General features: G+C 47.0%; 1 protein-coding gene across 1 annotated transcript in view; it reads right to left on the bottom strand.

The window, feature by feature from the left end:
• Nucleotides 1-6,952: 6,952 nt before the first annotated feature.
• The window catches only part of LOC102933485 (venom factor), a 53,674-nt gene continuing 45,730 nt past the window's right edge, over nucleotides 6,953-14,896 (bottom strand). The window contains exons 34-40 of the mRNA XM_037888109.1: nucleotides 14,601-14,690; nucleotides 14,163-14,268; nucleotides 12,747-12,836; nucleotides 12,371-12,457; nucleotides 10,682-10,765; nucleotides 10,463-10,598; nucleotides 6,953-7,874 (exon numbers count right to left, since the gene is read on the bottom strand). Of these exons, the coding sequence (XP_037744037.1) occupies nucleotides 7,733-7,874; nucleotides 10,463-10,598; nucleotides 10,682-10,765; nucleotides 12,371-12,457; nucleotides 12,747-12,836; nucleotides 14,163-14,268; nucleotides 14,601-14,690 (735 nt within the window). The 3' untranslated portion in view covers nucleotides 6,953-7,732. The remainder of the gene's footprint in view (nucleotides 7,875-10,462; nucleotides 10,599-10,681; nucleotides 10,766-12,370; nucleotides 12,458-12,746; nucleotides 12,837-14,162; nucleotides 14,269-14,600; nucleotides 14,691-14,896) is intronic.

Raw genomic sequence — 14,896 nt, 5'->3', positions numbered from 1 at the left:
AATCTGGATAGCGTGACCCTCTGTAACAACCGGTTGGTGGTTGCGCTGGAGTCATCTCTGTATGGTATCTCATCGCCTCCTCTTGCACGCCCACAGTCACTTCCTCACCAGCCCCACTATTGCTAGCACCAAGAGGCCTGTTATCTCATCAGGATCTGTGGTTCTGGTGGAAGCTGTTTATCCACTTTCTCACCAGCAGGTGCCTTCTCCTTCCCCACCATGTCAAGAGCTCGGAAGCTTCTGGTTGTACCTGACTCATACCATGGCCTGTGTTGGGTGGGCTATGACCAGAGTGAGTAGGACAGGAATTCCCCAGGCAGGGGTGTGAAGGCTGTAGATTTTTAACCAGGGTCAAAAAGAAAAACCCAAGGGCTCTTCTTCAAACTTTTGATGACTTCAGCGGGAGCTTGTGTAATAATTTGATCATCACCAGGAACTGAACTCAGGCTTCCCAGAGCAAAGAGCATAAGATGCTACAGCGTGAGAGAAGCAGTTAAGCCTGCCTGTCTTCAGTTATAGCACTCAGACGGTTACGTTCAAGGAACACACACAGAGAAGTTAGATAAAAACCTAAAATATTCTTGTTGGAAGGTTGCAACATAAAACCACTTTATGTCTTAGAATCCAGAACCCTAAGGCACAAGAACCAAAAGACAGAGAGAGACAAAGCAGGTTGCTCCTTAAGATAGAAAGACACAACTCAACCCAGTAGGCTGGCTTTCTGCAGACTGACTGCTGAAAGACCCAGATCATATGCTTCCCTACAGAGCCTCTGGACTTCCAAGGAGGACCAGGAAACCCCTCACAAATGTAAAGTGATAGCTTGTCATTTTAACACCGTTTTCACTCCACCACACACGTCCCAGGTGAACCGCTCACTAGAGGAGATTGCATAACACGTGCCGAACAATGGGTTAGATTCACCTGCCACAGATTGACCTCAAGTCTGTAACAAGATGACTCCACACAGGATCATCCCGTGACCCCCTTCATTCATTCAGCGACAGTCTGTGTAACTGGGCTGGTTCAACCCTCCCATCTCCCAGGCCTCCGTGAAGGAGGCTATCCCGACATGCACTGCAGCACGTGGAACAATAGCTGCCGTGCTCTGCACCAGCAGCTAAGGCATTATGGGAAAGCTGCCCTTATTTCACACCCCAGATGCACACCGGTAACAAAGACAGCGATCTCCCACAAAGCCACTGAGGTTTCTCAGCGCTCGCCCGTGACACTTGTTTATCCCCTGATGTGATGGAGGGTTTTGTTTTACTGTGCTTCACCACACTGACCGGATACAACCCCCCACCCCACGTCTCCCCCCCTCGCCAGCGCTAGCTCGATGCCCTTCCTGCCCACATACAGCAGAGAGCCTGCGCCGAGCGGCTGTCAATACCCAGCTGCAGCTGGGCAGGCAGGGCAGAGAACGCCACACGATGGGAAGAGAGTGAGTTGAGCAGGAAGCTTATGAGAGCACCTAGCCGCATCGGGGAAGAGAGGGGCGCTTATCCTGACATGTGGAAACCATCTGAGCCAGAGGCTCAGCTCTGCCCCCTCACTGAGCTACAGCTGGGTGCGGTCTCACCCCCGCTCGGGGGGAATGTCGCTGGCAGGCCTGGGGGTTTTACCCTGCTCTAGATCAGGGTGTGCAGGTGACTCCATTAACAGGAGGTAAGGCTTCCCCCCACCCCACTGGGCTGTGAGCTCCCAGCCCCAAAGATCACACCCCGGTCCGCGTCCCCCAGTTTTGCACGCTCTCAGCACCTGGTTTTACTGGAGGAAGAGATACTCAAGAGCCAGTGTGTTCAAACCGGGGCATCTACAGGACAGCACCTGGCTCTGAAAACATGTGGCCTGATTATCAGAGGTGCCAGGGCATCCGCAGTTCCTGCACGAATCACTGGGAGAGCTCAGACTTCGAAAAGCAGCCGCCGCATTTCCAGAGCTTCAATGTGGATTCAGAAGCATAACCTCAGGGACTCTGCTTTGGGAGTGCTGGCCCGGGGGCAGATTTCCACAGGTATTTAGGCATATAAAGATAAAGGTATCAAGTGGGATTTTCAAAAGCGCCCAAGCACATGAGCCGCAGGCCTGGGCACTTCTGAAAATCCCATTAGGAGCCCAAATAACTTGGAAACTCAGAGTGGTTTAAGCTTCTGAGACAAAGTTCTCCAACTTATTCACCAGAGGACAATGCTGCCTTGTGCCTAAGTAGTTCCTTGGGAGACATGTTAACTAGGGCCCTGATTCGGCAGAGTGTTTAGTCATGTACTGAAGTCCATCCCCATTCAGTCAAGCACATGTATAACTTTAAGCACATGCTTAAGTCCCATTAGGATGTGTTGAAGAGACAGGGACCCTCTTTTTGTTCTGTGTTTGTTCAGAACCTAGCACAATGGAGGCCTAATCTATGAGTGGGTGGGCCCTAGACACTACGGCATTATGAATAATCGATAAGAATATTACGTGCTTTGCTGAGAGTAGAGAGGGACTGCTTACTCAGGGCCCAGAAGAGGAGTGGTTGTTAGCTATGCAGAAAGCTTTCTGAATTTCAAACTCCCTGGCCCACCTGTATTCTCTGTTCATGCCACATTGTTTGGAAAGGAACCAAGATATACACTGTGTAACAGAATCATAGAATCCTAGGACTGGAAGAGACCTCGAGAGGTCGTCTAGTCCAGTCCCCTGCACTCATGGCAGGACTCGGTATTATCTAGACCATCCCTGACAGGTGTTTGTCTAACCTGATCTTAAAAATCTCCAACAATGGAGATTCCACAACCTCCCGAGGCAATTTATTCCAGTGCTTAACCACCCTGACTGGAAGTTTTTCCTAATGTCCAAGCTAAACTGCCCTTGCTGCAATTTAAGCCCATTTCTTCTTGTCCTCTCCTCAGAGGTTAATAACAATTTTTCTCCCTCCTCCTTGTAACAACCTTATATGTACTTGAAAACTTATGTCCCCTCTCAGTCTTCTCTTCTCCAGACTAAACAAACCCAATATTTCCAGTCTTCCCTCATAACTCATGTTTTCTAGACCTTTAATCATTTTTGTTGCTCTTCTCTGGACTTCCTCCAATTTCATAGAATCATGGAATGACAGAAGATTAGGGTTGGAAGAGACCTCAGGAGGGTCTAGTCCAACCCCCTGCTCAAAGGGGGACCAACCCCAACTAAATCATCCCAGCCAGGGCTTTGTAAAGCTGGACCTTAAAAACCTCTACGGATAGAGATTCTCCTGCCCTCCCCCCCCCCCGCACCAGGTAACACAGTCCAGTGCTTCACCACCCTCCAAGTGAAACAGTTTTTCCTAATATCCACATTTGTCCACATCTGTCCTGAAACATGGTGCCCAGAACTGGGCCCAATACTCCAGTTGAGGTCTAATCAGTGCAGAGTAGAGCAGAAGAATTACTTCTTGTGTCTTGCTTACAACACTCCCGCTAATACATCCCAGAATGGTGTTTGCTTTTTTTGCAAGACTGTTACACTGTTGACTCATATTTAGCTTGTTAAATGCTAAGCGGTACTATACTGTTCAGACACTAGGTGGAGCCATATGTCATGTACTTTAGTTAAGGTCAGAACATTTCCTGGCGGTGTATTAAAGGATTTTATAGGGCACACATCTGGTGTATCTCTCTGGGAAGGACAACAGTCTGTCCTGCAACCTACCGTATACAACCACGACATGACATGGTGTCAGGGATTGGTCCTGCTTTGAGCAGGGGGTTGGACTCGATGACCTCCTGAGGTCCCTTCCAACCCTGATATTCTATGATAAGAAGTAAAGGTAACCGAACTGGTGCCACAGGAGAGCAGAAATGGAAGGGAAACAGCAATGAAGGTTGCAAACAGAAGGAACAAAGCACCAAAGGTTTCAAATTCTTCAGTGCCCCCAAGAACTTCAGCTTTGATAGACCTTTGGAATGGACAGACTGGAAGCAACATTTTGCAAGATTTCACATTGCTACAAAATTTCATGAGGAAAGTGAAGATATCCAGTTATCTTTCACTGATGCAATGGGGAAGCAGGCAGACCATATCTTTAAATCTTTTACCTTTACTGAAGACAGTCACAAGATGACTATGAAAGGGTTTTGGGTATGTTTGATGCGTTATTTATACCTCAACGAAATGTGTTTTATGAAAGAACATGTTTTCACTAGAGAATTCAGGAACTAAGAGAGGATGCTGAAGCTTTTATAAGAGCTTCACATGCATCGGCTGAAAACTGATTTTGGAATGGCAAAACCTGAAAACATCAAAGACAGGCTGGTTATTGGGTTAACAGAAAAGAACCTTTCACAGCATCTACCATTAAAGACAGACAAATCTACCCTCAGCTATACAGATAGCAAAGCAGTCTGAACTAGTCAAACAGCAGAATAAAAGGCAGGAGCAAATTGAAACACCTGAAACTAGCTTAGATGCTGTAAACACAAAACACCACAAAAAGCCCTGAGGCTAACTACAAAGCATTTCAGAGTAAATGAACAAGATGTGAAAAATTTCATAGCTCAAGACGTGTGTCCAGCTAACAGTAGCATATGTAATAAATGCACAAAATATGGACATTTTGCAGATGTTTGCTGTACTAGGGCAGTCAGGGAGCTGACTACGTTTATAGACAATCAAGAGCCATTGTTTCTGGGCTCTATCATGTGTGATGAAACAGGGCCAGCCTGGACAGTGAAACTGAATATTCATGGAAAGCTATTGATTTTAAAATAGACTCTGGAGCAGATGTGACCGTCGTCTCAGAAGGGCCTTTCAATCATCTTCAACCACTCCCAGAGCTGAAATCACCTAACACACCCCTGAAGGTGTATTTAGAATGGCATGGACCAGATCCCCACAAAAACAACTTACAAAGACAAAATGCTGCCATTCAGAGTGCATGTGGTCAAAAGATCAAAACCCAACAACCTTCTCAGCTGCAGCACGATAGCCATGATGGGCCGAGTGAGAAAGGTGCAAGAACTCGACAGAGAATTTGGTGATATTGAGATTTTGAAAGGAGCTCCTGTTCAAATAACCTCAAGAGACACTGCTGAACCATCTCGTGTCCAAACATCTCCACCACACAGACCCTGGAAGAGACCAGCTGCAGATTTATGCAGTTTCAGAGGACATCAGTACCTGGTCTTCGCTGGCTATTTTCCCAGACATATCAAAGTAATGTACTCAAAAGACATAACACATGGCAGTGTTATCGAGAAACTGAAGAGCCCTTTTGCTCATTTTGGTATTCTAGGACCACTAGTGATGGACAGTAGATCACAATTCACCACAGTAGTATTGAAATCATTCCAAACGAAATAGGATTTTGATAATATTACCAGCAGCCCACATTATCCACAAGCAAATGGAGAGGCTGAGAGAGCTGTACAGAAAGCCAAGAAAATCCTACAGCAGGGAAAATCCATTCCTTGTTCTTCTGAGCTGTAGATCAGCTACCAGATATAGTCCAATACAATTCCTGAGGGGACGACAACTCAGAACTACAGTTCTGGCTCTGGAAAATAATCAGTCTTCAAAGTGGCCCGACATGAAGAGTAGCCAAATCAGATAAAAAGGCAACAAGAGCTTACAAACACCTTTATAACAGATGCCACTAAGTTAGAGACCTGCCGGGTCTACAACCCGGTGAGTGTGTTTTTGTGTCAAACTGGCTGGAGAAAAAAGGATAGAGAACTCCAGCTACCATGAAGAAAAAGAAGTCATCACCCAGATCATATGTGGTTGAGACCAGTAGTGCAGAAGTGTAACAGAAACCTTTGACATCTAAAGAAAAATCAACAGAGCCAACTCTACAGAGGGTGGATGCAGACCAAGATGACGACACCTCACAGATTCCAAACCAACCAGAGACAGTGGGACAGCCAGATGACCAAGTTGTGACATGTTTGGGTCGTGTAATTAGAAGACCAGTGTGATTCAGAGACACTCAAGGGACTGAGCCATACTGAACTTTAAAGATAGCGTGATCGGATGGGCAGCGGGTGAAGCTTCCCCTTAGGGAGGCTAGCCCACTGCCCTACTTCTTCCAACCAAGGCCACGCCCCTGCTCGCTTCTCTCTGCCCCCCCCCATGGTCCCAGGTGGGGTGGGGAGGGGTGCTAAGAGACCAGCCCCTCCCCCCCATAGCCTGTGCCTGCCAGCCCTGATGCCATGGCGGGGGGAGATTTTTCCGGGGGCCCCAAATTTGCCACTGCCGCCCCCCCCCGGCAGTGCAAGGTTTGGGGAGGCTTAGCCTCCCACAGCCTCCATTACGAGCCACCCATGCGTGATCCTGTAAATGGTAGGAATGTAGAACCAAGGGGGAGAAGTAATCGAATGTTAAACTGGATTATACTGTTCAGCCACTATGTGGCGCCATGCGCAACATACATTACTTAAGCTCCTAACAGCTGTTCCTGGCAGTGCATTAAAGGACGGTATAAGTGAACACATCTGGAGTCCCGCTCTGAGAAAGAAGCTCTTCCGTCAGTCCATATCTGGCACAGAAGCCTGACCTATTAGTAACAGTCCTACAACCTACCGTGCACAAGGTGTAGGTGACAAATGGCACACATCAAATTCCTCACTACTTTACTCTGGACTTTTACTCTACCCTGGAACCTGATTCACAGAGTTTTAGGTCAACGGGGACCATTAGATCATCTAGTCTCACCTCCTGCATAACACCGGCTGGAGAATTTCACCCACTTACCCCTGTATTGAGCCCAAGAACCTGTGCTGGACTAAAGCATATCCAGTCTTGATTTGACGACATGAAGAGGTGGCCAATCCACCTCTTCCCTTGGGAGTTTGTTCGAGTGGTTAATCGTCCTCACTGTTAAAAACTGGTTCCTTATTTCTAATTTGAATTTATCTGGCTTTAACTTCCAGCCTTTGGTTCTTGTTATACCTTTTGCTGCTAGGTTTTTCCACCCAACCTAACCCCTCTCATTCATTAGAGAGTGGTCACTGTTCGCCTCCGATCAGCCCATGGTGCCAGCGCCCCTGCCAAATATCTGCAAAGCTGCCTCATTCTCCCCCTTCAAATCCCTCCTCAAAAAAAACTCGACAACTGTTAGGCTGCTAGTGTGCAGAGACCACCACCCACAATGCTGAGCAATACTTGTTTCCTTGCACTCCCCCATCTGTCGATATCCGTCTGTTCTCTCTTGTCTTATGCTTTGAGTGTAAGGCCCCCGGGGGGGGGCGGGGAGAGTGGTTTTGCTCTGTTAAATTACAGCACCTGGCAAAATGGGGTCCTGGTCTCTGATGAGGCCCCCTGGGCAATACAGTAATCATCACCAGCTTCTTTTCCCAACCCCAAGGTTGGGTAGGGCCAAGCTATGGTAATACAAATAAAATAAAATAAAATAAAATAAAATAAAATATAAGAAGATTAACGAGCCTTTTAGTACTTGGCGTTTCCTCCCCATGAAGGTATTTATACATTAACTTAATCTAATGCACCCATGGCCCTCATAATTAGCCACATGAGCTGTATTGTAGCATTAGATTATGTGATATTTGTAAAAATCCACACAAGATCGGTGTAAGAAGTCAGGCATTTTATATCTATAGAATAATTGGTAAGGGGGCAGGAGAGGAAGCACAAGCAGGATAGGGGATATTACAGCATAGGAATGTCAGAATGAAGATGTCTCAGCCTTGCATGACGCTGCAGCTGAGCTCAAACCCTCCCATCTGGACTCTCGCCGTGAGTGCTGGTGCTGCGTTTAAGTCGGGCAGCCGGCCATGGTCATGGCTTGGGAGAACTCGTCGAAGTCCTGGCACAGGATCTGGAAATCCTCCTCCTGGCAGTCTTCCTCATTTGGCCACTTCTCGATCCAGGTGTCCTTGCTAATGATGTAGGTGATGCTGGAATGGAGAAGAAGGTTTGTACCTTTGATCTCGGGATTTACTGAGTAATCTACCTGCATGGCTCCTCAAGGCTGGCCAGGCTTTGCCCTGTTGGCATAGCTCACACCCACACTGGAGCAGGCTGGGCCACATCCAGAGGTTGATGAGTCTGTTACAGCCTTGGCTGACGGAGATGGGTCTTTTAGTTCAGGCAGTAGAGGCTCCTGCTTTAAGTTCCAGAGGTCCCAGATTCAACCCATGCCATCGTCAGCTCATCCAGGATCCTGATGCAGCATTGGCTGGAGTCTGAGGACCACATCTGACTTGCGTAAGAATTGAGCTGACTGCATCCACGTTTATCTTTAATATGGAGGTGGAGTCTAGCCAGAGACTACAGTTCCCAGCATGCAAAGCTCTGCATTCAGCCACACATATATTAGGACGGAAGTCTCTGAAGAGGCAACACTCTCCTTGTTAAAGAGGAAGGTGCCATTTTGGAACTCCCTGGTTATGGGCTTGGAGGACCCTGAGCTACCCTGGGGTAACAACTCAATAAGGAAGATATTGGATAAACTAGACAAAGGGCAACTGTTTCAGGTCACACATACTAAAGAGGCCCTCTCCTCTAGTCACTTTCTATCATCAGGGGGTGTCCCTGGCTATTATCCCATCACGTCAGATCCTAACAAGTCCCCCCCAAAATCTGACCCAACATTGCTAATAGGCAGGACCCTACCAAATTCACAGCCGTGAAAAATGAGTCAAGGACCGTGAAATCTGGTCTTCATCATGAAATCTGGCTCGTGTGTGTGTGTGGGGCGGGTCGCAGTATTGCCACCCTTAGTTCTGCACCGCCTTCAGAGCTGGGGTCTTGGCCAGCAGCTGTCACTCTCCGGCCACCCAGCTCTGAAGGCAGGGCAGAAGTAAGGGTAGCAATACAGTGACCCCCTCCCACACAATAGTCTTGCAACCCCCTTTTGGGTCGGGTTCCCCAGTTTGAGAAACACTGACTTAAGGGCTTTACATGTTGATATTTTTAAATACATATTCATGATTTGTGACAACACTGTGAAATTTAAGATTTAAATATCTGTAATTGTGAAATTCAAAAATGTCTAAAATGCTATGACTGTGAAATTGACCAAAATGGATCGTGAATTTGGTAGGGCCCTATTAATAGGACTGGTAGAAAATTTTCCATGGAAACAATTTTATCAGTGGAAAACTGGGGATTTGACTAAATGCAATATTTTGTGAAGTGTCAGCTTTCAGGAGAAAAATATACATTTTCCATTCAAAAAACAAATGCTTGAAAACTGAAATATTTCAATTCAGCAGTCCTGCCATGGTGCCTCATGGGAGATGTAGTTGGGTTTACTCATGTTTCATTCTTCTCTATGGGCCAAAATCCCCAACCAGACTACATATCTCATGGTGCATTGCACCGGGAGACTCCTATGATGGAATGTCCTCCCCTCATCAAGAGGTAAGAAAGTATTGCATCATGGGATATTTAGTCTGAAAAAGGAGCCCAGCCTTTAGAGCATGAGGCATCCAAACTATAAATTCTACGAGGCACCACGGCGGCATTTCCAAACCAAAATATTTTGGTTTTTCACCAAAAAGTAGAAATTTTCCATGGAAAAAAGCCTATTTTCCAGCCAGCTCTAATGGTAAGGCTCAGATTTTGTCAGGGATATTTTTAGTAAAACTCACAGACAGGTCATGGGTAAAAAACAAAAATTCATGGAAGCCCGTGACCTGTCTGTGAGTTTTACTAAAAATATCCCTGACAAAATGGGGAGGAAGGAAAATCCAGCACCCACAGCTGCTAGGGATGCTGGGATCCTGTCGCCTCCTGCTACAGCTGGACAACTTCGGGGACCCCACCATCCACGCTCTCAACGGCTGGGAGCTCGGGGTTCCCCTGTTGCCCGGTGGCTAGGAGCTGCTGGGGACCCACCTCCAGCAGCGGCTGAGAGCTGCGGGGCTACCAGCTGACAGCTCCAGCCCTAGGCCAGAAAACGTCACGGAGGTCTCTGGAATTCACAGATTCCCTGACCTCCGTGACACAATCAGGGTCTTAGTCAGAGATCATAAAGAGGCCTCTTGAGAATTTACTGCCTTGGGGTTTGTCTGGGTCTCTCTATAGCTACAGAAATCTGGATAACAACAATACTTTGTCTCATGGGAGCAACTAGGAGCCCGAGTCACGTATCAGAGCCCCCTTGTGCTAGATGCTGTAAAAACTCGGACCAAAAACACAGGCCGTGCACCTGTCTAAGTCTCTTTGACATGTTTTTATCGACAATACATATTTTGCAATGTAGAAACACTTAAATATTAACTTTCTATCATGGCACAGAGATGATAATTGCACAGTAAATTAATATTTTCCCACCCTTTCTAGCAGGTAATTCACCCCAATTCAGCCCCAGAGGACGGATAAACCCCCCAACTACTTGGACACACTGACAGCATTACAGCTGGGCTTAGTGCTAGTGAAGCACAGGGGTGGCCGCTAGCACTAGCTAAGGTGAAACTGCACCTGCAATCTCCAGCCCGACAGCGCAGACCCGAAGAAGCTCGGAGGGTAGGTTACTTACTTCGTTTTCAGGTCCCACAAGTCACTGCTGAGTCCCCAGATCAAGTAGTCCTTGTTAGGCTCCAGCCTCAGAGACTCCCTGCACTTCACGTGGCTGACGAACGGGCGGGTTTCTCCGAGCGGATTTTCATCAGTCCCTGAGGAAGAGAAGAAAGACGGTCAGTCAGATGTTCCTGGTGGGGGGGCCTGTTTATCAGTGTCCAGAAGGAGGAGCTCTTACCTGTTTTAATGACTCGCAAAATTTTCATCATGTAGGTGTCATAACTGTTTGATTCTTCAGTTCCAACAAGCCTGGTTTTATACACTGAGGGGGAAGAAAGTGACACTGGTTAAAGACTGTAGCAGTTTTCTGTAGGGAAACTGGTGTGTGATCAACCCACGGAGAGGCAGAGAGAATTAATCAAACAGGGTAGAAGACCTTGATCCATTCCATTTGTTCTAAGATTCCCCCAGGGCTTGGATTAGGAGTTTCACATCATTCTTTTGATCTGGTGCTGATAATAGTGACATAAGTGGTAGCCAGACAGTTTAGTCAAGGGACAATTTGACAGCTTGTCATAAGAACGTCCATACCGGGTCAGCCCCAAGGTCCACCTAGCCCAGTATCCTGTCTTCTGACAGTGGCCAATGCCAGGTGCCCCAGAGGGAATGAACAGAACAGGTAATCATCAAGTGATCCAAGTCATGTTGCCCATTCCCAGCTTCTAGCAAACAGAGGTTAGGGACACCATTCCTGCCCATCCTGCCTAATATCCATCGATGGATCTATCCTCCATGAACTTATCTAGTTCTTTTTTGAACCCTGTTATAATCTTGGCCTTCACAACATCCCCTGGCAAGGCGTTCCACAGATTGAGTGTGCGTTGTGTGAAAAAATACTTCCTTTTGTTTGTTTTAAACCTGCTACCTATTAATTTCTTTTGGTGACCCCTAGTTCTTGTGTTATGAGAAGGAGTATATAACATTTCCTTATTTATTCTCCACCCCAGTCATGATTTTATAGACCTCTGTCATATCCCCTCTTAGTCATCTCTTTTCCAAGCTGAAAAGTCCCAGTCTTATTAATCTCTCCTCATATGGAAGCCGTTCCAGAGGCCTAATAGTTTGTGTTGCCCTTTTCTGACCTTTTTCCAATTCCAATACATCTTTTTTGAGATGGGGCGACCACATCTGCACGCAGTATTCAAGACGTGGGCATACCATGGATTTATACAGTTAAATATCTGTAATCCTGATATGGCAACATGATATTTTCTGTCTTATTATCTATCCCTTTCTTAATGATTCCCAACATTCTGTTAGCTTCTTTGACCGCCACTGCACATTGAGTGGATGTTTTCAGAGAACTCTCCACAATGACTCCAAGATCCCTTTCTTGAGTGGGAACAGCTAAATTAGACCCCATCATTTTATATGTATAGTTGCGATTATGTTTTCCAATGTGCATTACTTTGCATTTATAACTTCAAGAGCTGCACCTAAACTGGGGTTCACAGAGTGAGTGGCCAGAGAGGCCAATGGAGACTCCAGATTGATACTGTAAACCTTCTATTTGGGTCAAAATGGAGAATTGCAGGCCCTGGGACAAAGCAAGAGCATCAGATCTCAATCTGAATATTTCTGTGCAAGAGGTTGGATTTGAATTCTTAGACCCTCTGGTTTTGGCTCTGGGTTGGGTTCCAAATCAGAAGAGGTCCATTTTCCAGATCTTGTTGGTAAAGCAGGTGAGATCTCATGAAAACAGCTGATTTTGTGAGATTTCTGCCATTTTGGGGACCCAAAATCTCACGAGTCTCTTGTACAGGTAAATCCAAAACCTACCCTTATTTCAACCTCAGATCCAGCTCTAAGTCTGGACCATGTCTCTACTCTCACGTGTAAGACTCTGCAGATCCAAAGAGCAGTTTACCATAATCGACTCCAGATTCACATGACATCTCAATTCGTCTGTTCAGGGTGATGGGACCCCTCATCTTGTGCTGCAGGAAGCAGTTTTCTGGGGGGAGGAGAAAGAAGGGAGTCACCAGGGAAGACATTCAAGTAGACCGGGGCGAAATTTTTCAACCACAATTCATTCGACACAAAAGGCAGAATCAGCGACACTGAAACATTGTGCGAATTCATGTCAAATTTGCCAGATTGTTTGGTTTTGAACTCCACCTCCCCAAATTCTGAAATATCTAAACATTAAAGGCACTATAGGAGAGCTAGGGTGTGTTATTAAATACGCCAAGAACCTGTATCCTAGCCTGCCCTGATGTAAGCAGAAACAGGACCCCCCTTACCCTCCGCGCACCGACAAACGTCCCCATGACAGATCTTATTGAGAAAGCCGCTCTCTTTAGGCAGGCGGTAGAACATGGTGCATCGGTCCACTACAGAACAAGCAGAGAATCACAGGTTAGTAGATTTTAAGGAGTCAAGGCACAATTGGGATCTCACCTGATCCCCTGCCTCACACAGACTGTAAAATTTCACCCGCCGTACCCGCATCAAGCCCATAACTTGTGGCTGAGCCAGGCTTTGTTGTTTAGAAAGACATCCAGAGATGGGAAGCAGGGGCGCCGGAACTGGAGAGGTCAGGAGGGCTGTGGCACCATCACTTTTTACCGGCCATAAGGGTGAACAACAGGGAGGAGGGGAGGAAAGAAGGGAGTGGGGGGCAGGGTGTTTGAGGGAAGAGGTGGTGCGGGAGCAGGGCTCGGGGAGAAGGGGCGGTGTCAGGGCGGGGGCTTGGCAATGCGAGGGCAGGGCCTCGGGGGAATGGTGGCCTGATGGTGGGGGGCTCAGGGAGAAGATGCAGCGCGGGGGCGGGGCCTCAGGGGAAAGGGGCGGCGTAGGGGGGCAGGGCCACTGTTCAGGCACCGGTGGTCAGCCCACTTTTGGGAAGCTTCCACCACTCCTTAGGGGACAACCCTGAAGCCCTTACTCAAGCCAAAGTCTCACTGAGGTCATTGCCAGAGTATTGACTGAGTAGTGAGAGAGATTTTAATGTTTTGAGTCTCTTGGGGAGACCTAGGCGGTGCTGTGCCCTAGAAGAGACCAACTGGCCATTTAATCTAGAGATTATCCTGAATCAAATCCTTGTATCTTCATTTCATAGATTGAGAGATTTTAAAGCCAGACTAAATGCTAAACTACTTATGCTAACCAATCTGTTCCACTTTGCCTTTAACTGTGACGCTCGGAGTCCCTTTCCCAGACCTGAAGAAGAGCTCTATGTGTCTCAAAAGCTTGTCTCTCTCACCAGCAGAAGTTGGTCCAATAAAATACATTACCTCCCCCACCATGTCTTTTTGATTTCATGACAACATCGAGAGATTTCCAGTGGTAGCACGTTCCAATGATTTATTGCCCTCAACTTCTGAGCAGCCCAAGCTTTGTGGAAGTTTGGATCTGGATATGAATTTCCTGACTCACCTTTCTACCAGATACTACACAGGAAGGCATGAAATGCACCTTACTGGGCCACATGGCTTGTCCGTTCTTTCCTCCTCCCAACTGGTGATCAGCTCATGCTTTGAAGCATGAAGAATGAGAACTCTTGTCACTACTGGTGCTTTTCTTATTCATGCACCTGATCAATTTCTGTATTCCCATAAGATGTTTGCTGCCATGATAACAGAAAACTCTGAGTGTCTGGGGAAAGGGACAAACTGGGCATGACCCCAGTGATGAGAAAAGATGCAGCTCACTGTTACCTAAAGAGTAATACTCATAGACTTTGACAGACCCCGGCTGAATGAGACCAACTTCGAAAAATTGATGAGCTTTAAACTGCAGGCATTCCTCCTCCATATGTGAAACCTGGGTGGGGAAAGAACAGAAAAGGAATGCTTAGGTCTTTGGAAAGGAAGAAATGGCAGAGGAGACAAAAAGGCATGAAAGAGAGAAAGGTTGAAGGAGAAAGGGTGATACACGGGGGATCAGATTCAGCTGTTGGTGTTAGCTGGTGCATCTCCCATTAAAGACCACAGGACCTGTGCACAATTTATCCTGCGGGCAATTCTGCCATCAGTTAGAGTTATACCTGGGAGTCTCTGGGGACACCCGGGAGTGCAATTTGGCTAAAGCAGGAGCCTGCAGCAGTAGTTTCTGAATTTAACACAAGATCAGAGAACGCCCTTGTAAAGTCTTACCTTGTCCAGGTAGATGATGAGGGTGCTTCTGTCCGAAGGAGAGTGGTCAATTTCATACTTGGAAATGTATCTGTCAACCCCTCTGGAAAGCTAAACACAATGAAGGAAAAGCAAGAAGCATCACGGTAAGGCAGGGACGCAAAATCCTGAAGCCGCACCAAAATGAGTCAAGCCCCACTACTAAGCCCTATAATATGGATGAGATCATATGTCCCTCTAGTGGCAGGCCTGCATAATGCCCGACCCTACTTCGAGCTGAAAGCGTTATTGCTTTAGGTCAAGTGCAAGAGGGTCGG

The sequence above is a fragment of the Chelonia mydas genome, chromosome 20 (assembly GCF_015237465.2).
Source record: "Chelonia mydas isolate rCheMyd1 chromosome 20, rCheMyd1.pri.v2, whole genome shotgun sequence".
NCBI classification, from domain to species: domain Eukaryota; kingdom Metazoa; phylum Chordata; order Testudines; family Cheloniidae; genus Chelonia; species Chelonia mydas.
This window is presented reverse-complemented; position numbering and strand designations above follow the sequence as displayed.